We start from the raw sequence: 20,076 nt of genomic DNA, 5'->3' as shown, positions 1-20,076 counted from the left end.
AGGCAGAGGCAGGCAGATCTCTGAGTTTGAGGCCAGCCTGGGCTACAGAGCGAGTTCCAGGACAGCTAAGGCTAGAGAGAGAAATCCTGTCTCAAAAACATAACAAACAACAATGTGTCCTATTACAGAGCCCTCAGGCTACACTCTTACTTGAGTCCATGCATCTGAAGCCAGAGGCAGAAAATATAAATTGTTAAGTAAATATATCAAAAGGGGGAAACCATCTGAACATGATGGAGTTGTTTTTTTTGTTTTGTTTTGTTTTTTGTTTTGTTTTTCGAGACAGGGTTTCTCTGTGTAGCTTTGCGCCTTTCCTGGATCTCGCTCTGTAGACCAGGCTGGCCTCGAACTTACAAAGATCCACCTGCCTCTGCCTCCTGAGTGCTGGGATTAAAGGCGTGCGCCACCACCGCCGGCATGATGGAATTCTAAAATTAAAAAAATATACATATCAAGTGCTGCCCTGCTGAGCCCGAGGAACCTGAGCGCCCTGAGGGTGGGAAGGCCTCTCAGACCCCTCGACCCCTAAGTATCTGTTGAATTCAACAGTACTAACCTTCTGAAAACAGTTAGCCATCTGTATCTTGGGCTCAACAAAGGGATGGATTAAAAATAATCAGAAAAAATTCCTCTGCTCTGAACACACACAGACACACACACACTCTCTCTCTTTTGTTTTTTTTTTTTTTTTCAAGACAAAGTAGCTTTGTACTGTGTAGCTTTGGAGCCTGTCCTGGAACTCACTCTGTAGACCAAGCTGGCCTCGAACTCCAGGATCCACCTACCTCTGCTCACAAGTGCTGGGATCAAAGGCGTGCGCCACCACCGCCAGCAGGCTCAGGCTTCTTTTTAGCACCATTCCCTAACAACTTACATAGCGCACAGTGTCAAACAGCTTAGACAAGAAAACTGTCACAAATTCAACGCTAGCCAAGGCTACACAGTGAGGTCCAGGATTAGGTGGGCTCAGTAGTGAGATCCCATCCCAGAATAAACCAACAAAAAAGCCAAGAAACACAATGTGGCACATTATTACCTTAATTTGGAAAGAGAAATGTCATTGATTCTGACTACCAAATGTATCCAGTGTTAAAAGAATGGGAAAATCCAAGGAGTATATCCGAACCAGATTCTATATATTTTTGGTTTTTCATCAAATTGGGAACCGCTTAAAACAGCAGTTCTAAATTATGACTATGGGTTAGTTAATAACTGAGTTAGTTACAGGCTTCTTTTTTAACATTTTCTAGGAACTTTAATGTCTAAGTATTTTGTGTCACATTGAAAGATACTACATATTCAGAAAACTGCGGTTAAGGAAGTAGGGGCTGGAGAGATGGCTCAGCAGTTAAGAGCATTGGCAGCTCTTCCAGAGGTCCCCAGTTCAATTCCCAGCAACCACATGTGGCTCATAGCCATCTATAATGTGATTTGATGCCCTCTTCAGGCATGCAGGTGTACATACAGATAGAATACCATATACATAAAATAAATAAATCTTTAAAGAAAATTGTGGAAGTAGTCAGGCGGTGGTGGCGCACACCTTTAATCCCAGCACTCAGGAGGCAGAGGCAAGCAGATCTCTGAATTCGAGGCCAGCCTGGCCTACAAAGTGAGTTCCAGAGCAGCCAAGGCTATGCAGTAAACCCTGTCTTGAAAAAAAAAAACAAAAACAAAAGACTCATGGAAGCTGGAACGGCAGCACATGCCTGTAGAAGAATTGCAGCTGACTCCGAGACTAGCCTGAGCTACACAGTGAATTTAAAAACAGCCAGAGCTAGACTCTACCATACCTCAGACAACCAAACAAATATCAGAAGCCAAATGCATCTTTTGAGGACTCGAGACCTTAATAAACTGAATGTAGCAGAGTAAGTTTACCTAACATGTGCAATATCTGGGGCTCAGTCCCCAGTCCCCCGCCCCCCACAGTAATGTATCCAAGAAAGAACACGGAGCTGACCCACTAAGGCCAGGAAGACACTGTAACAAACTTTACCAAGATTTTCCTGCGTTTCAGAGCAATCATTTAAGAAGCTGAGAACTGGAGCTAGAAAACAGGGCATTAACTAAGAGGTCAGAGGTCTGTTGCTGCAACAGCTCCTACCGGGCTCTGGCTGGCAGAAGGCGTACTGGCTACTGGAGGAGGAGCCCATGTTAAAGTCGTCCGAGCTGGGCGCTTCTTTCAGAACTTCCTGGCTTCCCATTTCTTCCAGCTTAGGGGGTTCAAGTGTAACAATATCAGAATCATCACTGGTAGTTCCCAGATACACATTGTCTTCAGGGGAAGCTGCTTCCTCAACCTACAGAACCAAATTTGACAGGCAGCAACCTCAGTCATTTTGAATCTTGAATATTCTTCGATGTTCGGGTCTACTCCTGAACACCACCCCCGCCCCCAGCCCATGAAGAAATGACTTCTACCCCACAGTAAAGTGTGCAATCACAGGCTCACTGTCTTTAGTTTGGAGACCTCAAAGCCATCCCTAACACTCAGAATTAGATGAGACTCCTGTCTCCCCGCACTGTGCTTCAGAAGCTGAAGAGACTCCAGTTCCCTCCATGACAACAGGACCCCAAGAATTCACTTACTTCACTAGTCTGGCGAGTTTACTGGCACAAAATGCTACATCCAGGGAACACGGACCAGCCTGATTCAACTCATCTGGTTCAACAGCTAACAGGCACCAGAGTCTGAATATGCCCCCAGATTCATTAAAACTTAGACTGACACACACCTTTAATCCCAGCACTCAGGAGACAAAGGCAGGTGGAGCTCTGTGAGTTAGAGGCCAGCCTGCTCTACATACTGAGTTCCCAGATAGCCAGGGCTATGTAGAAAGACTCTGCCTCAAAAAAAAAAAAAAAAAAAAATCCGAAACAAAACATTAACACTCAGGAGATGAGGAGAATGCTGTCTGAAGAACACACAGCACAATGCCACTTGGCCATTCCCTTCCTGTCATCCAAGGACATTGCATTTGTTCTCTAGAGAATGTGGCAAAAGGTACCATCCTAAAGCAAGGAGCAATCATCACACACCAAACCAGTTATCAGCACCTTCATCTTGGACTTCCCAGCCTCCAGAATTCGATTATCTTTAATAACTTTGTTAGGGGTGCATGTGGCGGTCAGAGGACATCTTGCCAGTCAGTTTTCTCTACCATGTGAGTTCCTGGGGACTGAATTCAGGCTAGACTCCGCACCAAGAGCCTTCCTATCAGCTAAACCATCTCATCAACACTAGAGATTGATTTTTTTCTGTGGGGAAGTGGACATGTATCTGCTTAACTGTCTGCACATGTCCGAGTGTACACACAGACCAGAAGAGGGCAGCAGACCCCTGGGAGCTGTAGTTAGATGTTTGTGGGACACCCAGTTTATTCCATGTGTGGTGACATCTGAACCCAAATCCTCATGATTATTAAGTAGCAGGCACTCTTAACCACTGAGCCACCTCTCCAGACTCTTCCAGAAGTGGATTATTTTTCTTTATGTCGCCCAATCTCAGCACCAAGGAACTAAATACTATGGAAATTATCTAACCAAGTAGCTGTATTCAAAAGACAGCTCCAACAGACAATGTTTAACTTGTTTTCAAGTGTAAAAGTTAACCTTCATTTAGACATTCACTCAGTAAAATATAATTCAAGAATGAAATCAATCTCCAAAACCAATCACAATAAAGATTAATAGTTCTGGAGACGCTAACTCATCTTCCAGCCCCAATCAGGGCTGTCTGTGAGGGTGCCCTAGGGGAAGGTGCCTGCTTCGTGTCCTGTTCTGAAACCCAGCAGAAGTTAACTTTAACCTTAAAACCTACTGGGTTTTCCACTAAATTTCCTTGTAATTTAGGTAGGAACAGAATGCTTAGCTATAAACAGGACAGTGCTTATCAAACATCCACAGTACAAAATAAAGGTTTACCTCAATTTCTGACTTGGTTTCTCCCACTGCTGCCAACATAGTTTCTTCCACTGATGACATACTGTTTGCGCTGCTTTCTGGTATAAAACCAAGATCAAGAGCGTTAGTTCTTTGAAAACGCTTTCCTTGAAAGTATGGGGGGACAATTTCACAGAGAATGTAACTCATTAATGGCTCTCCAGTGTCAGCGGCGGCATTCTAACTATTCTCAGACACTTGCTGGCAGGTTCCTGCCTTCTTACAAGTCAACTGAACATCCCAGGATAAGACCACTCCAATGGCAATCAAGGATGATACCCCTAGCCCCAGAAAAAGAAATGGGAACTTAACTTACCTCCAGTTCCAGGCCCCACATGAAGAACTTGCAGTTCCTCTTGCTCTAATGAGGAACATTCTAGAGTCAGTTCACAGCTGTCACTGGCTGTGACAGAATTCATGATCTCTACATCAGAACCCTGGGGGAAAGAGGCAAGTATTAATTCAGTTATTGTCTCCCCAAGGCTGGATTTGATTTGATGATATGTAGAAAGTCCCCAATGCTACTACGTTCTAAACATCATTTATTATATATTAAACATCATTGGGTTTTTTGTTTGTTTGTTTGTTTTGGTGGAGCTGAGGATCGAACCCAGGGCTTTGCACTTGCTAGGCAAGCGCTCTACCACTGAGCTAAATCCCCAACCCCCCCTCCCCATTGGTTTTAACTCAGTCCATACAGGCCCCCAGGAGGGAAAATGAAGGGTGGCTTCCAGTCCACGTCAGGTGACCACAACAGAATGAAGCTGACAGAAGATTAACTCTTACGGTTGGTAACAAATTAAACACTGTCTGAAGAGCTCCTTAGCTAGATAATTTCCAAGGTCCTGGGGAGATGGCGCAGAGGCTGAAAGGCAGACTCTGAGACTGCATATGCACAGTCTGGAGAGGTATCTCAGGAGTTAAGAGTTCCTGTCGTTCTTCCAGAGGACCCAGGTCTAATTCCTAGTACCCACATGGTAGCTCCCAAGTGTCTGTTCTAGCATCCCCAGACACTGACTGTATGCATGTGGTCTGCACAAATATTTATATGAATAAAATAAAACTTTGAAAGACTGCTGGCACTGGCAGCAGAAACAGGGCTCTGCAGACTGCTTGGGAAGGAGGTTCGGGACTAAATCAGAACGGGAGTAAGGAAAAGAAAGATGAAACTCAGCCAAGAGACCTCGGCAAGAAAGAGGACTTAGAAGGAGCTATAGAGTAAAGGATATAAAAACACAAGCACACAGTAGGTGTGGCTACACAGTATGTATGTAATCCCAGCACTAAAAGGCCAAGGCAGGAAGTCAAGTCAAGACTAGCCTGGACTACAAAGTGACTGCCAGGCCATCTAGGCTGGAGATAGACCCTATCCCCAAAATGCTAAACACAAGTACAGCTGGCAGTTTGTCACATGACACATGCAGCTAAGTGTCCCAACACTTGCTATCACATTTTCTACCCTGCAGCCTCACAGCCAGGTTCCCAATGCTGCCTTCCTCCTACTCTTGGCTTGTCCTTATAGGGAAAAAGGGGGAAAGGACATTGCTTATAGAAGTCCACCTTGCCGGGTAGTGGCAGCGGTGGTGGTGCACTCCTTTAATCCCAGCACTCGGGAGGCAGAGGCAGACGGATTCCGGTGAGTTCGAGGCCAGCCTGGTCTCCAAGGTCAGTTCCAGGAAAGGCGCAAAGCTACACAGAGCAACCCTGTCTCAAAAAACCAAAACAAACAAACAACAAAAAAAGAATTTAAGAAGTCCACTTGAACTTTGCAGAAACAGTTAAAAACACAGAAGCAGAACCAGGGCAGACATAGTGGCACACACCATTTGGAAAGCAGTAGCAGGACCGAGGCAAGGTTGGGACTGACTTGGTCACGCAGTTGAGTTCTAAGCTAGCCAGGTCTACATATTAATAATACCCTGTCTAAAAAGAGTGAGATGGAATGGGCAGTGGTTGAGCACGCCTTTAATCGCAGCACTCAGCAGGCAGAGGCAGGCAGATCTCTGTGAGTTGGAGGCCAGCCCGGTCTACAGAGTGAGATCCAGGACATCTAGAACTACACAGAGAAACCCTGCCTTAAAAAACAAAAAACAAACAAACAAAAAGGTGGGATGGGGAGCTGGACATGGTGGGAAGAGGATACAGAGCATAGGCCAGTCAGGGTTACTGTATAACAAACTATCGTAAAACACCAAACCAGGTGTGGAAGACATAGCTGTAATCCTGGCACTGGGAAGCTGAAGAGAATAAACTCAAGTTCATGGCCAGTTTGCTATAGTGAGATCCTGCCAATCCCTCCCACCAAAAAAACCCCTCAGCCTCCCTTCCATCTCAATCAGTATAGTTGCTAACAAACTTTGAAACTGTAAAACAAAAGCCTATGAAGTGCTACTTAAAATTACAAGTGTTTATTTAATGTATGTGTACACACAGGCACCATAATACATATGGAGAGAGCAGGGTATGACTTGAATGTAGAGTGGACATTCTCCTACTCTCAGGAGAATCTCAGGATCCAACTCAGGATGTCAGGCTTCCACGGCACCTCAGCCATGTCACTGGCCCCCTATCTTTATTGATGCTGATTTATAAAAGAAATGACCAACAAATTGTTCTAAACTTTCAATTATCAAAATAGTTTATTTATTTCTCTCTCTTTCTTTCTTTTTCCCTTTTTGAGACAGGGTTTTTCTGTGTAGCTCTGGCTGTCCTGGAACTAGCTTTGTAGACAAGGCTGTCCTGGAACTCAGTTATCTTCCTGCCTCTGTCTCTCATATGCTAGTATTAAAGGCATGCGCCACCACCACCCAGCCAAAATAATTATTTCAATTTTTAGTTGTTTTTTATTTTGTTTTGTTTTTTCGTTTTTCCAGACAGGGTTTCTCTGTGTAGTTTTGGTACCTGTCCTGGATCTCAGCTCTGTAGACCAGGCTGGCCTCGAACTCACAGGGATCCGCCTGGTTCTGCCTCCCAAGTGCTGGGATTAAAGGCGTGTGCCACCACCACCACCACCCGGCCAAAATAATTATTTCTATATACCATATATACCATCAAGCACCAGCATCAGTAGACCTGATGGTAAATGCCCAAAACTCAAGCACTTGGGAGGTGGGGCAGATGACTTCCAATTGGAGGGCAGCATGGGCTACTGAGTTCTAGGACGCTGGGCTACAGTGGGACCTAGTCTCAAAAAATAAATTCACTGATGAAGTAAGCAAGTTTATAAAATCCTAAAAACAAACGGGAAACTTTTGATGAGACAACTCAAATCTAAACAATCGAGGCTGGACCGATGCAACGCTTTCTGTTCTTAGGACTTTTAGACTGAAAACAATCACCAACGCGGGACATAAATCAGTGTCTGCAATGTTCTAGTTACACCATTCCTCATTACAGAACTGGCTTTGGGACCACATCCAACGCAGTTTTGACTACGTTATAAGCTCCACACCAGCCACAACTATACCCCGTCTCCAAAAACAGTAAAAGAAAAAAGAAAAAAATTAAGGCTGATGGGGCTGGAGAGATGGCCCAGCAGTTTAGAAGACTGGCTGCTCTGCCAGAGACCCAGGTTCAGTTCCCAGCATCCACATGGTGGCTCACGACTGTCTGTATCTCCAGTCCCAGAGAATCTGACACCATCCTCTGGCCTTTGCATTTTGCATTCTATTACGGCTACAAGCGTAGGGCCAGGAGTAGAATGCGGTAGTCCGTTTGAATGGGCTGTGGCCCCCACAGACCCACGTGTTTGAATGCTTGGCCCATAGGGAGTGGCACTATGGGGAGGGGCAGCCGGTGTTCTAAACTGCTGAGTTCTCTCTCCAAACCCCTATTGCCAGTGGATCAAGATGTAGAACTCTCAGCTCCTTCTCCAGTACCATGTCTGCCTGCACACTGTCCTGCTTCCCACCATGACAGTAACAGACTAAACTTCTGAAACTGTAAGCCAGCTCTATTAAATATTTTCCTTTATAAGAGTTGCCATGCTGGGCGGTGGTGGCGCACACCTTTAATCCCAGCACTTGGGAGGCAGAGGTGGACCTCTGTGAGTTCGAGGCCAGCTTGGGCTACCAAGTGAGTTCCGGGAAAGGTGCAAAGCTACACAGAGAAACCCTGTCTTGAAAAACAAAAACAAAAACAAAAAACAAAAAAAACAAAAAAAAAAAAAGAAAGAAATTTATCTATTTATCTATTTATTGGGGTTGGGGATTTAGCTCAGTGGTAGAGTGCTTGCCAGGCAAGCGCAAGGCCCTGGGTTCGGTCCTCAGCTCTGGCAAAAATAAAAAAATAAAAAAATTAAAAAAAAAAGAGTTGCCATGGTCATGGTGTCGCTTCACAGCAAAAGAAACCCTAAGACAGAAGTTGGTACCAGGAGTGGGATGTTCAAGGCTAGCCTGGTCTACAAAGTGAGTTCCAGAACAGCCAAGGCTACTCAGAGAAACCCTATCTCAAAAAACAAACAATTAAAAAAAAAAAAAAAAAAACAGTTAAGGAACATCAGCTAGAATAATGCAGAAGATGCTGGACTGCAGTGTTCAGCATGGTATCCAAAATCCAGGATGCTACTCTCTAGTGAAGTTCTTCCTGTTGATTATGAACAACTACTGTCCTCTACACCTGTAAATCTAAATACATACTTTTTCTTAAATCCTGAAAAATTCATTTAAGAAAAAAAAACAAAAAACAAAAAACAGAGCCTGGATATGGTCCCTGCCTCTAACCCGCCTGGAGGCTGAAGCAGGAAGGCGCCTTGAGTTTCCAGCCAGCCTGTATGACGGAAGGACACCTTCTCAAAACAAACAACAGCCAGCCATACTAGCATCCATCTATAATCCCTGTACTCGGAAGGGCTGCTGTGAATCCAGGCCAATTCTGGCCAGCCAGAGCTACACAGTGAGACTCTAATGTCTCAAAACAAACAAACAAAAACCCAAAGCCCTAGGTGTGCTGGCACAGGCCTGTCATCCCAGCTCTTGAGGAGGCTAAGAAAGAAGGATTCCCAAGTTCAAGATGATCAGTTTGAGCCACATACAGATTCCAAGGCCATCTAGGGCAACTTATGAAGACCCTATCTTGAAGTTTTGTTTCAAAAAAAAAGACTAAAACTAGGGCTGTATGTAACTCAATAGTATTTTAGCAGTCAAGTTTAATATGGTTGGGAAAATGCCTAAACTACATACAAAGGAACCCATGGCTTACATGTAGAAAACACTGACCTCCATAAAGCAGTTTCTGTCACTTGCTAACAATGTACCAGAGAACATACCTCATGATTGATGACAGTCCAACCACAAGATGAGTCACTGTCGCTGGAATTTTCAGACATTTTTCAGTCCTATAAATACAAAACATATAGGAAAACATGGGACACATTATTTATTTATTTTTAAAGATTTATTTATTATGTATAGTGCTCTACCTTCATGTCTGCCTGCATGCCAAAAGAGGGCACCAGATCTCGTTATAGATGGTTGTGAGCCACCATGTGGTTGCTGGGAATTGAACTCAGGACCTCTGGAAGAGCAGTCAGTGCTCTTAACCTCTGAGCCATCTCTCCAGCCTGGGACACGTTTTTTTTAAATGTCTGTAAAAGCTCCACATGACACAGCATCAAACCTCCAGGTGAAACTGAGACAACCCCACAGGTTTTCCACTCTGGGCATATGACTGCTGCACACCTGTAAGAATAAATAAACCAAACTGCTAAGACATGGGAGCCTTCCTGAGCCAAGGCAACCTGCACAGCTGTGCTGCTGAAACCAACAGAAATTAGATCCGAAAGGCAAAGAATAACTGAAACCTTCTGTGAGATAGTCTTTTTGTACACTGTGAAGATGTGTCTCTGCCAAGGCACCTTCTGATTGGTTTAATAAAGCGCTGAATGGCCAATAGCTAATTAGGAAAGGATAAGCGGGACTTCCAGGAAGAGACAGGAACTCTGGGAAGAAGAGAGGCAGGATTTGCCATCGAGGCATGGAGGGAGTCAGATGTACAATATAGAGAAGAGGTAACAAGCTATGTGGTGGAACAAAGATTAATATAAATGGGTTCATTTAAGTTGTAAGAACTAGTTAGGAACAAGCCTAAACTAAGGCCAAGTTTTCATACTTTTACCCTACACTAGCTAGCACAGGCCAGTCTTGAACTTTCAATACCCCTACCTGTCTCCAGAATGCTAGGATTACAGGCTTGCAACACCATGCCATGCTTTGAGAACCTGCCTCATTAACTAGTTTCTGGCACTGCAGACACTATGAAAGTGTCAGATCCAACCTGAAGGCTGTGCTTCCAAGAAAACTGCATCCAGGGGCTAGTATATAGCTCAGATGGAAGCATGCCTAGCTGGAATTGATTTTAAGCATGCTGACAACCACCTGTAATCCTAGCCCTTGAGATAGACAGAGGATCAGAAGTTCAAGGTCACTCTTGGCTACACAGTAAGTTCCAGGCCAACCTGGTATGCAAGACACTCCTTTAAAAGTCAGAAGTTGCCCCACCCTCTGCTCTGCTCTAAGAATAGCTAGTTTGCAATGACCTTCCCAAGACTCCTGGCCAGCAAGTACAGGCACTCTTCCATCCCGGAGTCAGCACTAGGAAGGCTGAGGCAGGAGGGCTGCCACTGTAAGCCCGTCTAGGATAGACAGCAAGATACTCCAAAAGGGAGGGGGGAGGGAAAGTGGAAGACAGAAGTGGGAGGCAGGCAGGCCCTCAACCATCAGCCTCCATAAATTCCATTGGTGTTCTAAGGGCTGCAAGGCTAGGAGACTTCTTTCTGTGTATTGTCCTTCATTAAGAACAGTCTTGGTAGCCCACGCCTTTAATCCCAGCACTCAGGAGGCAGAGGCAGATGGATCTCTTCGAGCTTGAGGCCAGCCTGGGCTACAGAGAGTTCCAAGAAAGTCAGAGCAACACACTGAGACCAAGTCTCAAAAAACAAAGAGTAACACATAAACAACGCTACTAATTTTCCTCAATAACTAAAACAGTTACCTGGTATGATGACACTACATCGTTCCTAAGAAGCTACATTTTACTATGTAGAGGCAGGGTTTTCATTTCCTTATCTTCTAGAATTAGACATGAGGGAGAAGAATGGGGGCATTGTTATCTCACAGTTCTGTGATTCCAAGCAGACCACAGACTGAGGTAGGTAAAAGCCAAGTGCTGCCAGACTGTCCATGAAGAATCCACCTTGGTCACTGTCCAGAATCTGATTCTAAGCACAGGCCTGTAATCCCAGCTATCCAGGAGGCTGAACAGGAAGTTTAAGCCAACCTAGGCTATAAGTTTAAATTCAAGGGTGGTGGTGGCGAACGCCTGTAATCCCACACTCCAGAGGCAGAGCCAGGCAGATCTCTGTGAGTTCAAGGCCAGCCTGAGCTACAGAGTGAGTTCCAGGACAGGCACAAAGCTACACAGAGAAACCCTGTATCGGGGGAAAAAAAAAAAAAAGAAAGAAAGAAAAAACAAACAAACAAGTTTAAGTTCAAGATCAGCCTGAGTAGTTTCATGAGGTTTTTTTTTCCCCTTCTGAAAATCCTCTTTAAATATTTTTTGTACGCGTCTTCCCTGTACATATATATGTTGTCTGTCATGCAGGCTTGGTGTCTATGTAGGCCACAAGGTGTTGGATCTCCTAGAACCAAATTACAGGTGTTTATAAGCCACCATGTGGTACCAGGAATTGAACCTGGGTCCTCTCCATGAACAGCAAGAGCTCTCAACCACTGAACGAGCAATCACTCCAGCACCTTTTTTTTTTAATTTTTAAAAATATTTTTAGGGGGTTGGGGATTTAGCTCAGTGGTAGAGTGCTTCCCGGGGTTCTATCATCAGCTAAAAAAAAAAGGGGGGGGGCTGGAGAGATAGCTCAGAGATTAAGAGCACTGACTGCTCTTCCAGAGGTCCTGAGTTCAATTCCCAGCAACCACATGGTGGCTCACAACCACTTGTAATGAGATCTGGAGCCCTCTTCTCGCCTGCAGAGATACATAAACAAATATATATATATATATATATATATATATATATATATATATATATATATATATATATGTATGTATGTATGTATGTATGTATGTATATGCCTGTTGCCTGTGGAGGTCAGAAGAGGGCATCAGATCCCCTGGAACTGAAGTTACAGGTGGTTGTGAGCCACTATGTGAGTGCCAGGAATTGAACCTTGGTCCTCTGCCAAGAGCAGCCAGTGCTCTTAACTACTGAGCCATCTCTCCAGCCCCTAGTTCCTCCTCTTTAAAATTTTCATATATTGCTTTTCAGGATAATATAGAGTTTGGGAGAGACCGTGGTGTAATTCAGTGGTACAACAAATGCTTCAAATGCACCTGGCACTTGGTTCAATCCAATTCAGTTTGGTGGGAGGTGGTTTGAGACAAGTCTCACTATGTAGCCATAGATGGCCTAGAACTTGCTATATATAAACTAAGCTAGTCTAGAATTTGTGATCGTCTGGTATCAGCTTTTCCAGTGGTGAAACTATGTCACTTCTAACTCTAATTTTAAATAGCTATGTTAATTATAGGTATTCTTTGTGCTTATGTATGTTCATGGGTACACATGTCTGTATGTGTTCCTTCATGCATGCCCATACATACAGATGCCACAGGACAATAATGGACATCATTCCTTGCTCTTTTAAGACAGACTCTCTCTTAGGCAGGAATGGTCATACACACCTTTAATCACAGTAATCAGAAAGCAGAGGCAGGAAGATCTGTGAGTTCACAGACAGCCTGGACTACATAAATGAGTTTCAGGACAGCCAGGGCTACATCGTGAGATTCTGTCTCAAAAACAAAACAAAACAAAACAACAACAACAACAACAAAAAAAAAAAAAAAAAAAAACAGTATTTCTCACTGACCTGAAACATGCCAAGTAGTCTAAGTAGGCTAGATTTATTGATCAGCTAACTCCAAAGACCTGCCTGACTTACAAACATGTGCTACCATGCCACTTTCATATGTGGATTCTGGGTATTGAACTTAAGTCCACATGCTTGCCTGACAAGTACTTTATTGGCTGAGTTTTCTTCATCCTTTGTGATTTATCTTGGAGACAGAGCCTTTCTATGCAGCCCAGGCTGGCCTCAAACTCAAAATCCTCCTTTCTTCATTCCCCAAGTACTGGATGGCACTGACATGTCACCAATCCCAGCTCGCCATTTCACTTTTTCATTTTTTTGTTTTGTTTTCAACACAAGGTTTTTCTCTCTGTAGTTTTGGAGCCTGTCCTGGATCTTGCTCTGTAGACCAGGCTGACCTCGAACTCACAGAGATCCACCTGGCTCTGCCTCCTGAGTGCTGGGATTAAAGTTGTGCGCCACCACTGCCCAGCTGGCTTAATTATTTTACTGAGGGGGAAAAAATGAATGTTCTGGAAGCTAATATGATGGCATGTATGAATGTCACCTTCCCATTGAGTGTTTGAGCCTAGACTCAAGGTCAGCCTGGCAGCACAGCAGAACCTAGTCTCCCTCACTCTGAAAACATTCAGTGCTGGATGTGGTGATGCACACACCTTCAATCCCATCACTTGGGAGACTGAGGCAGACAAATCTCTGAGTACACAGAGAGGCAAGTTTGGGACCATAAAGGAAATGCGGGTGTTTTCGCCATCATCACACTCGGTCTGTGGGCCTGTCTGTCAGTACTAAGGCCTTCCTTATACATGTTAAGCATATACATGTTAGGCAAGCACTTTAACACTGAGGTACGGCCCAGTGGTTTTCACTTTGATACATGCTCTCACTAACTTAACCAGGCTGGCCTGGAAATTATTCTGTAACCCAGGGCAGGTCTTGAACTTTCTATCTTCTTGACTCAAGGCTTTAGCATTCAAGGACTACAGACTTGAGCCACCATGCCTGGCCTTAAAAAGGACTATTCTATACAAAAACCTCAAACCTTCAAGCCTAAGTGACCCCAGCCTGTAATCCCAATTACTTGAAATCTGAGACAAGAGATAATGAGTCCCAAGACATTTAAGGTTACATGTTAGCTGAGGCTAGCCTAGGCCATGACAAAGAAAAGGGGCTGGAGATATGGCTCATCAGTTAGAGTGCATACTGTAGCTCCAGTTCCACATGAACTCAATGCTTGGTCCCCAGTTGGTGGAACCATTCCCAGCCAGTGCTCACACTTTCTCTCAGCTACTTCTCCAGCACTGTGCCTGCTTGCTTGATGCCATGCTCCCCACCATGGACTCTGACCCCCTGGAACCGTGAGCCCCAATAATCTCTTCAGGCTATGAAGTCCTCTAGAGTCTCTGGTTCCATCACTCTTGTCAGAGAGTGCAAAGACAGACAGCCCTCGGGCTGGAGCGATGGCTCAGAGGTTAAGAGCACTGGCTGTTCTTCCGGAGGTTCTGAGTTCAATTCCCAGCAACCACATGGTAGCTCACAGCCATCTGTAATGCGATCTGGTGCCCTCTTCTGGCCATGCAGACAAAGCACTGTACACATAATAAATAAATAAATAAATAAATAAATAAATAAATAAATAAATAAGCCGGGCGGTTGTGGCGCACACCTGTAATCCCAGCACTTGGGAGGCAGAGGCAGGTGGATCTCTGTGAGTTCGAGGCCAGCCTGGTCTACAGAGCTAGTCCAGAACAGGCTCCAAAAGTTACAGAGAAACCGTCTCGAACAAACAAACAAACAAATAAATCTTAAAAACAAACAAAAACAAAAAAAGACAGCCCTCTGCAATCAGTAGGCTCTATCCTAGTTGAAATGAAGTAGGAAAACAGTCACTAAAAATAACGTTAGCCAGGTGTGGAGGGCACACTCTAATCCCAGCACTCAGGAAAACAGAAGCAGTAAGATTACCCACAAGCTCCAGGCCAGCCTGGCTACAGAGCAAAACCCTGTCTTCAAAAAAATCTGAGTGTGGTAACACACAAGTCCCAGCACAAGAGGCAAGGTCAAGAGGATTAGAAGTTCAAGGCCAACCTACTCTATGTAGTGAGGCTGTTAGCTAACCTGAGCTATAAAATTCTATCCCTAAAAACAAAATCACTTTTTTTTTTTGGTTTTTCGAGACAGGGTTTCTCTGTAGCTTTGGAGCCTGTCCTGGACTAGCTCTGTAGACCAGGTTGGCCTCAATCAAACTCACAGAGATCCACCTGCCTCTGCCTCCTGAGTGCTGGGATTACAGGCGGGCGCCACCGCCACCACCCGGTCTAAAGATTTACTTATTTATTATGTATACAGCATGTATGACTGCAGGCCCGAAGAGGGCACCAGATCTCATTACAGATGGTTGTGAGCCACCATGTGGATGCTGGGAATTGAACTCAGGACCTCTGGAAGAGCAGTTAGTTCTCTTAACCTCTGAGCCATGGGAATAAATTCACTCCATCTATGTACTACTGCTACATACATTAAATGCACCTTTTCATCTAGAACATCAGTTCTGCAAGAGAAGTGAGGCAACACACCATTTGTAAGTTTCCTTCTATGATGTAACACTCTGCAAATCAGGAAGAGAAAACCACTCTGAGGTATCTGAAGTAAACAGTACTTTTGCCTCAATCTAATGCTGCAACTTTTTAAAAAGTCTCGGTACTGCTCTTTTTTCCAGGACCCAAATTCAGTACCCAGAACCCACAACGGGTGGCTCACAAAAACTGCTTGTGCTCTAGTTTCTGAGGGATCCAACACCTCTGGTGTCCATGGGTACCTGAACTCACCCGCACATACCCAGACACAGGAACACACAGTAAAATAAAAACCCTTTTTAAAGTGAAATACCTAAGATGGGCAGGCTACACACTGTACTGACTTGTGGTGGCTTCATTTTAGAAATCTGGCTCTGACTTTGTTTCCTATCTCAATAATGTGCTCCCTCTCTCTCTCTCTCTCTCTCTCTCTCTCTCTCTCTCTCTCTCTCTCTCTCTCACACACACACACACACACACACACACACACACACACAAACTAACTGTTTTTAGGTCTTCTAGATATTCTCACAAAATGATAATTTCCTATAAATTCTTAGTTATCGTCTATTTGGAAAGCAAAGCTGGTAATATAAGGTTTTCTAGATACATTCTTGTTGCCAGGTGTTGGTGTTTATACCTGATTACAGACAGGGAGAAAGAAAGGCATCTACTGTCATCTAGTAGCACTAGGGTATGAGGAGGATCCACCTGAGCTGCCCTCTACCATCCACAGTACATTTTACACAACTATTACCTGCACCTACCTGTATTATTACTCTGATACAGCCCTTCAAATGAACTTAGAAATTTCTACACACTGTTTTACATTAATGCTCTATGTCACCCGAACTTGAGGGCAGCCTCAGAGTCAGATGCCAAAGGCAACAGCGGACTGTCCCAGGAGGAGGCATCTCCACCCCACCTAGGGCTCCCACATCTGCCAGAGTTCAGACGCAATGTAGTCGTGCTGCTCACGAGGGCAACATCAAAAAGAAGCCACTTCCTGTGTGTAAAATCAAACTAAGGACCTCTAACACTTCTAACTGTGAGACCGAGACAGACATGAAGGGCCCAGCCACAGAAGCACTGTTTTACAATTCCGGGTCTTTTAGTACAGAAGAGCAAAGTCACAGTGAGGAACGAACAAACTGGCCATCAAACTGGAACATGCTACCCAGCTCTACCAAGAAGACAAATGAAGCCCTGGATGTTTCTTCACCAAAATTATGCACTAAAAAATAGGCATAGCATTGTCATCACACTACCAATGTGCCCTAAGTTTCACATGTCACTTACAAAGGCCAATAATATTATAGAGATAAATCTGCCATCATTGTGATTCCATTTGCATATTCAATTCCATCTTCACAAATCCACCTTGAAGGTGCACAGCTGTTACTTCCAACTTATCAGTGGGAAGACTTGGAATCTCTGTTACTTGTTCATCACTGAATACAGTTTTCCTTCGCAAGGCTCTCTGGAGCTCGCTGGCAACATGAACTCAAGGAAGAGTTGAGTAGGTCAGTGACAAGTACTAAGGAAAATCAGACCGCATTCTCATATAATCAAAGAGGAAAATCTGCAACTCACATTACTGAAGTCCACAGAAAACCCTACTGACTGACTCAACAGCTTTCCACACAGTAAATACCCTTCCTAAAAGCCCAAATGAAACAAAACAAAAACTCCAAAGCATATTAATTGCCTGCAATCCTTCCATGTCACAGGACTAAACTCCATCTCTGAACTCAAACCTGATGATGATTTGGTCCCATTTAACTGCATAAGACAAATGGTAAATACTTAAACCAACCTATTTACCTGCCTTAATCTAGCCAAATCTGATGGTTACTAGAAATAAAGACCTTTAGAGAAGGGGCAGCAATGGCGAGGAAGGCCAGCTTTTTGACATCCGAAACCACAACTTAAGGGTTTTTTAAATTCATATTCAAATATTTTAAAGTTAGTTAAAAATACAATTTCACCTAGATAGCAATACTGTGGAATCTGGCAACTCAGACACATTAATCTAGTACAAATGTTTCTTATACCCTGTGAATGGCCCCAAAGCCTAATCACACTTAAACCAACACAAAACAGGCTGGAGAGATGACTCAGTGGTTAAAAGCACTGACTGTTCTTCCATAGAGGACCTGGGTTTGATTTCCAGCACCCACAAGACAGCTAGCAAACCAACACAAAACACACAACTAAAAGACAGAAAATAAGGGGTTGGGGATTTAGCTCAGAGGTAGAGTGCTCGCCTAGCAAGGCCCTGGGTTCGATCCCCAGCTCAAAAAAAAAGACAGAAAATATTGAAAAGAAACGAAATGTCGGAGGAAAGCTCCCAAGACAATCTAAGAAAAAAGGTTATGAATACTACCATCTAAAAAGCAACAAAGGGCTGGGCGGTGGTGGCGCACACATCTGATCCCAGCACTCGGAGGCAGAGGCCAACCTGGTCTACAAAGTGAGTTCCAGGACAGCAAGGACTAAACAGAGAAACACTGTCTTTGAAAAAAAAAAAAAAAAAGGAACAAAGGCTTCTCAGATAAGAAGAGCTCAGGTTGGCTCACAGCTGCACTCAGGAGTCTAAGGCAGGAAAACTGCAACAAGCCCCAGTCCTTGGACACTGTAAGACACTATCTAAAAACAAACAGGTGGGTGTGGTGGCACACTCTTTAATCCCAGCACTTGGAGGCAGAGGTGGTTCCCAGTGAGTTCAAGGCCAGCCTCGTCTACAGAGCCAGTTCCAAGACTACAGAGAAACCCTGTCGTAACTCCACTCCCCCTCCCCACAAAAAATTCAAGGCTACATAGCCAATTGTAGATTACAGGGCTGAAGAGATGGTTATGAGCAAACATTAGAAACTCAGTTCCCAGCAGGCACATCAGATGGCCTGGCATTGCACACACATGCTATCCTTACAAACCTGGAAGCAAAACACACACACAAAAAATCTTTAAAAAAAATGCCATAGGAAAAAAAAAATGCCTGCATTTTCCCCACTACAGAAAATACAATAAAACATGAAGTCAGCTTAGTTTCACACCCTAGAAAATCACTTTCAAACTAAATAGCCCTTGAACTCAATTTCCAATGCAAATATGTGTCTGTTCTTTGCTTTAGAGCACAAAACTGGTTCTAGGGTTTGTTTGTGATCATTGAACCCAGGGCCTCACATACATTAAACAAGCACTGTACCAAAAAACTTACATTCCCAGACCTTTTTATTTGGGAATATGGTCTCACTATACTGCCCAGATTGGTCTCAAACTTGACGACATCCTCCTGCTTCAGATTCCAAATGTCTGGGGTGCCACCGTTGACTGGAATTCCAACTTTAGTGTAAGAGGGGTTAAAACAGCATTAACAGCAGGGCTTGGTGGGACCCAACGTGACCACAGTGCTTAGGAGGCTTTAGCAAGAGAACTTACTATGTCCTGGGCTATATAAGTGGTGTCAGGACAGACTGAGGTACACAGCAAGAAAAAAAGGAAAAGCACTTGCCAGCACTAACTCACCTCACAACTTCCGCAGTGTCCCGTGTCGTCGTCGCCCCCCCCCCCCCCCCCCCATCACTGGAGTTGTCGGAATAGTAAAACTATTCAAGCCAGCTACACGTGATAAGAAATCTGAGGCCTATTAAGATTTGGACCTTAAAGCTGGGCGGTGGTGGCACTCGCCTTTAATCCCCGAGCTCAGGTGTCAGAAGCAGGCAGATCTGAGTTCAAGACCAGCCTGGCTTACAGAGCGAGTTCTAGGTCAGCCAGGGCTACAGAGAAACCCTATCTCAGAAAACCAAAGGGGCTTTAAGACTGTACAGTTAGTTAGTGCTGACATTTCAAGAATTACGTGACCTTGCTAGAAGACGCAAAGCACTAATTGAGAGTAATAAATTGGTTGCCCATCCTGGGTACAAGCAGCTCCATATGGTTAAGAGAGCAAACGTGGGGGAGTGCGGTGCACAATTCACCCCTCAACAAAACAGCCCAACTAGCTGAGGGTTAGAACTCCAGCGCTGCCCCTGGCAGAGTTGGGACCAAAGAAAGGTAAACACGCACAGCACACTCGCAGCTGCTACTGAGGACAAGCCCGCGAGCCTAACCAACGCTGGGGAGGCCCAAGACGGAAAGGGTGAAGAACAGGAAGAGAAAAGGGGGGTGGCGGGGCAGGACGGCTTTGGGGCTGAGTAGGAGCACACACCTCTGGGCTGCACGCTGGCACTTTTCTATTCCTGACACCTGGGACTTCAGGGCGGCCGCAGGGTGACGCACGCGGCATCGCAGCATGTGGATGCGGCCGCACCCGAATCCCAGGGCGCCCAGCTCGGAACTCCCGGGGGTGCTGCAGCCTGCAAGCCCGCCGGGTCGCACCCTCCACCCGAGGTCGCCCGAGCGCGTGAGGACCGCCAGAAGACAGCCTCCCGGCGCTGCGCCCGAAGGCACGAGCTGCAGTCCGCGGCCGCCCCTTCCTCCAGACCTGCGCCCCGGGGAACCTACCTGAAGGCAGCGCCTCCTCCGCCCGACCGCGCCGGCTGTCACCGTGGCGGCGTCCGGGCTCTAGACGCCAGTGACGCTTCATAAAAACAACAACCTGCTCGCGGGCGTCCGCAGCGGGGAAGCGGCGGCTGGCGCGGCGCCGCGAGGCATGCCGAGACTTGTAGT

At 45.1% G+C, this 20,076-nt stretch overlaps 1 protein-coding gene across 4 annotated transcripts in view; it reads right to left on the bottom strand.

Moving 5' to 3' along the window:
* Window positions 1–20,059, bottom strand: part of Ccpg1 (cell cycle progression 1) — a 58,834-nt gene extending 38,775 nt beyond the window's left edge. For 2 of the 4 annotated variants that reach the window (XM_036192637.1, XM_036192640.1), the window contains exons 1-5: window positions 19,912–20,058; window positions 9,212–9,280; window positions 4,262–4,382; window positions 3,928–4,004; window positions 2,108–2,303 (exon numbers count right to left, since the gene is read on the bottom strand). In XM_036192637.1, the coding sequence (XP_036048530.1) occupies window positions 2,108–2,303; window positions 3,928–4,004; window positions 4,262–4,382; window positions 9,212–9,271 (454 nt within the window). In that variant the 5' untranslated portion in view covers window positions 9,272–9,280; window positions 19,912–20,058. Of the gene's footprint in view, window positions 1–2,107; window positions 2,304–3,927; window positions 4,005–4,261; window positions 4,383–9,211; window positions 9,281–9,364; window positions 9,387–19,911 lie in introns of those variants that run through there. The other 2 variants (XM_036192639.1, XM_036192638.1) reach the window with 2 other exon arrangements.
* Between the last annotated feature and the right edge of the window lie 17 nt (window positions 20,060–20,076).

This window comes from Onychomys torridus, chromosome 7 (genome assembly GCF_903995425.1).
Source record: "Onychomys torridus chromosome 7, mOncTor1.1, whole genome shotgun sequence".
NCBI classification, from domain to species: domain Eukaryota; kingdom Metazoa; phylum Chordata; class Mammalia; order Rodentia; family Cricetidae; genus Onychomys; species Onychomys torridus.
The sequence above is the reverse complement of the archived record's forward strand: the minus strand, read 5'-3'. Positions and strand labels throughout refer to the sequence as shown.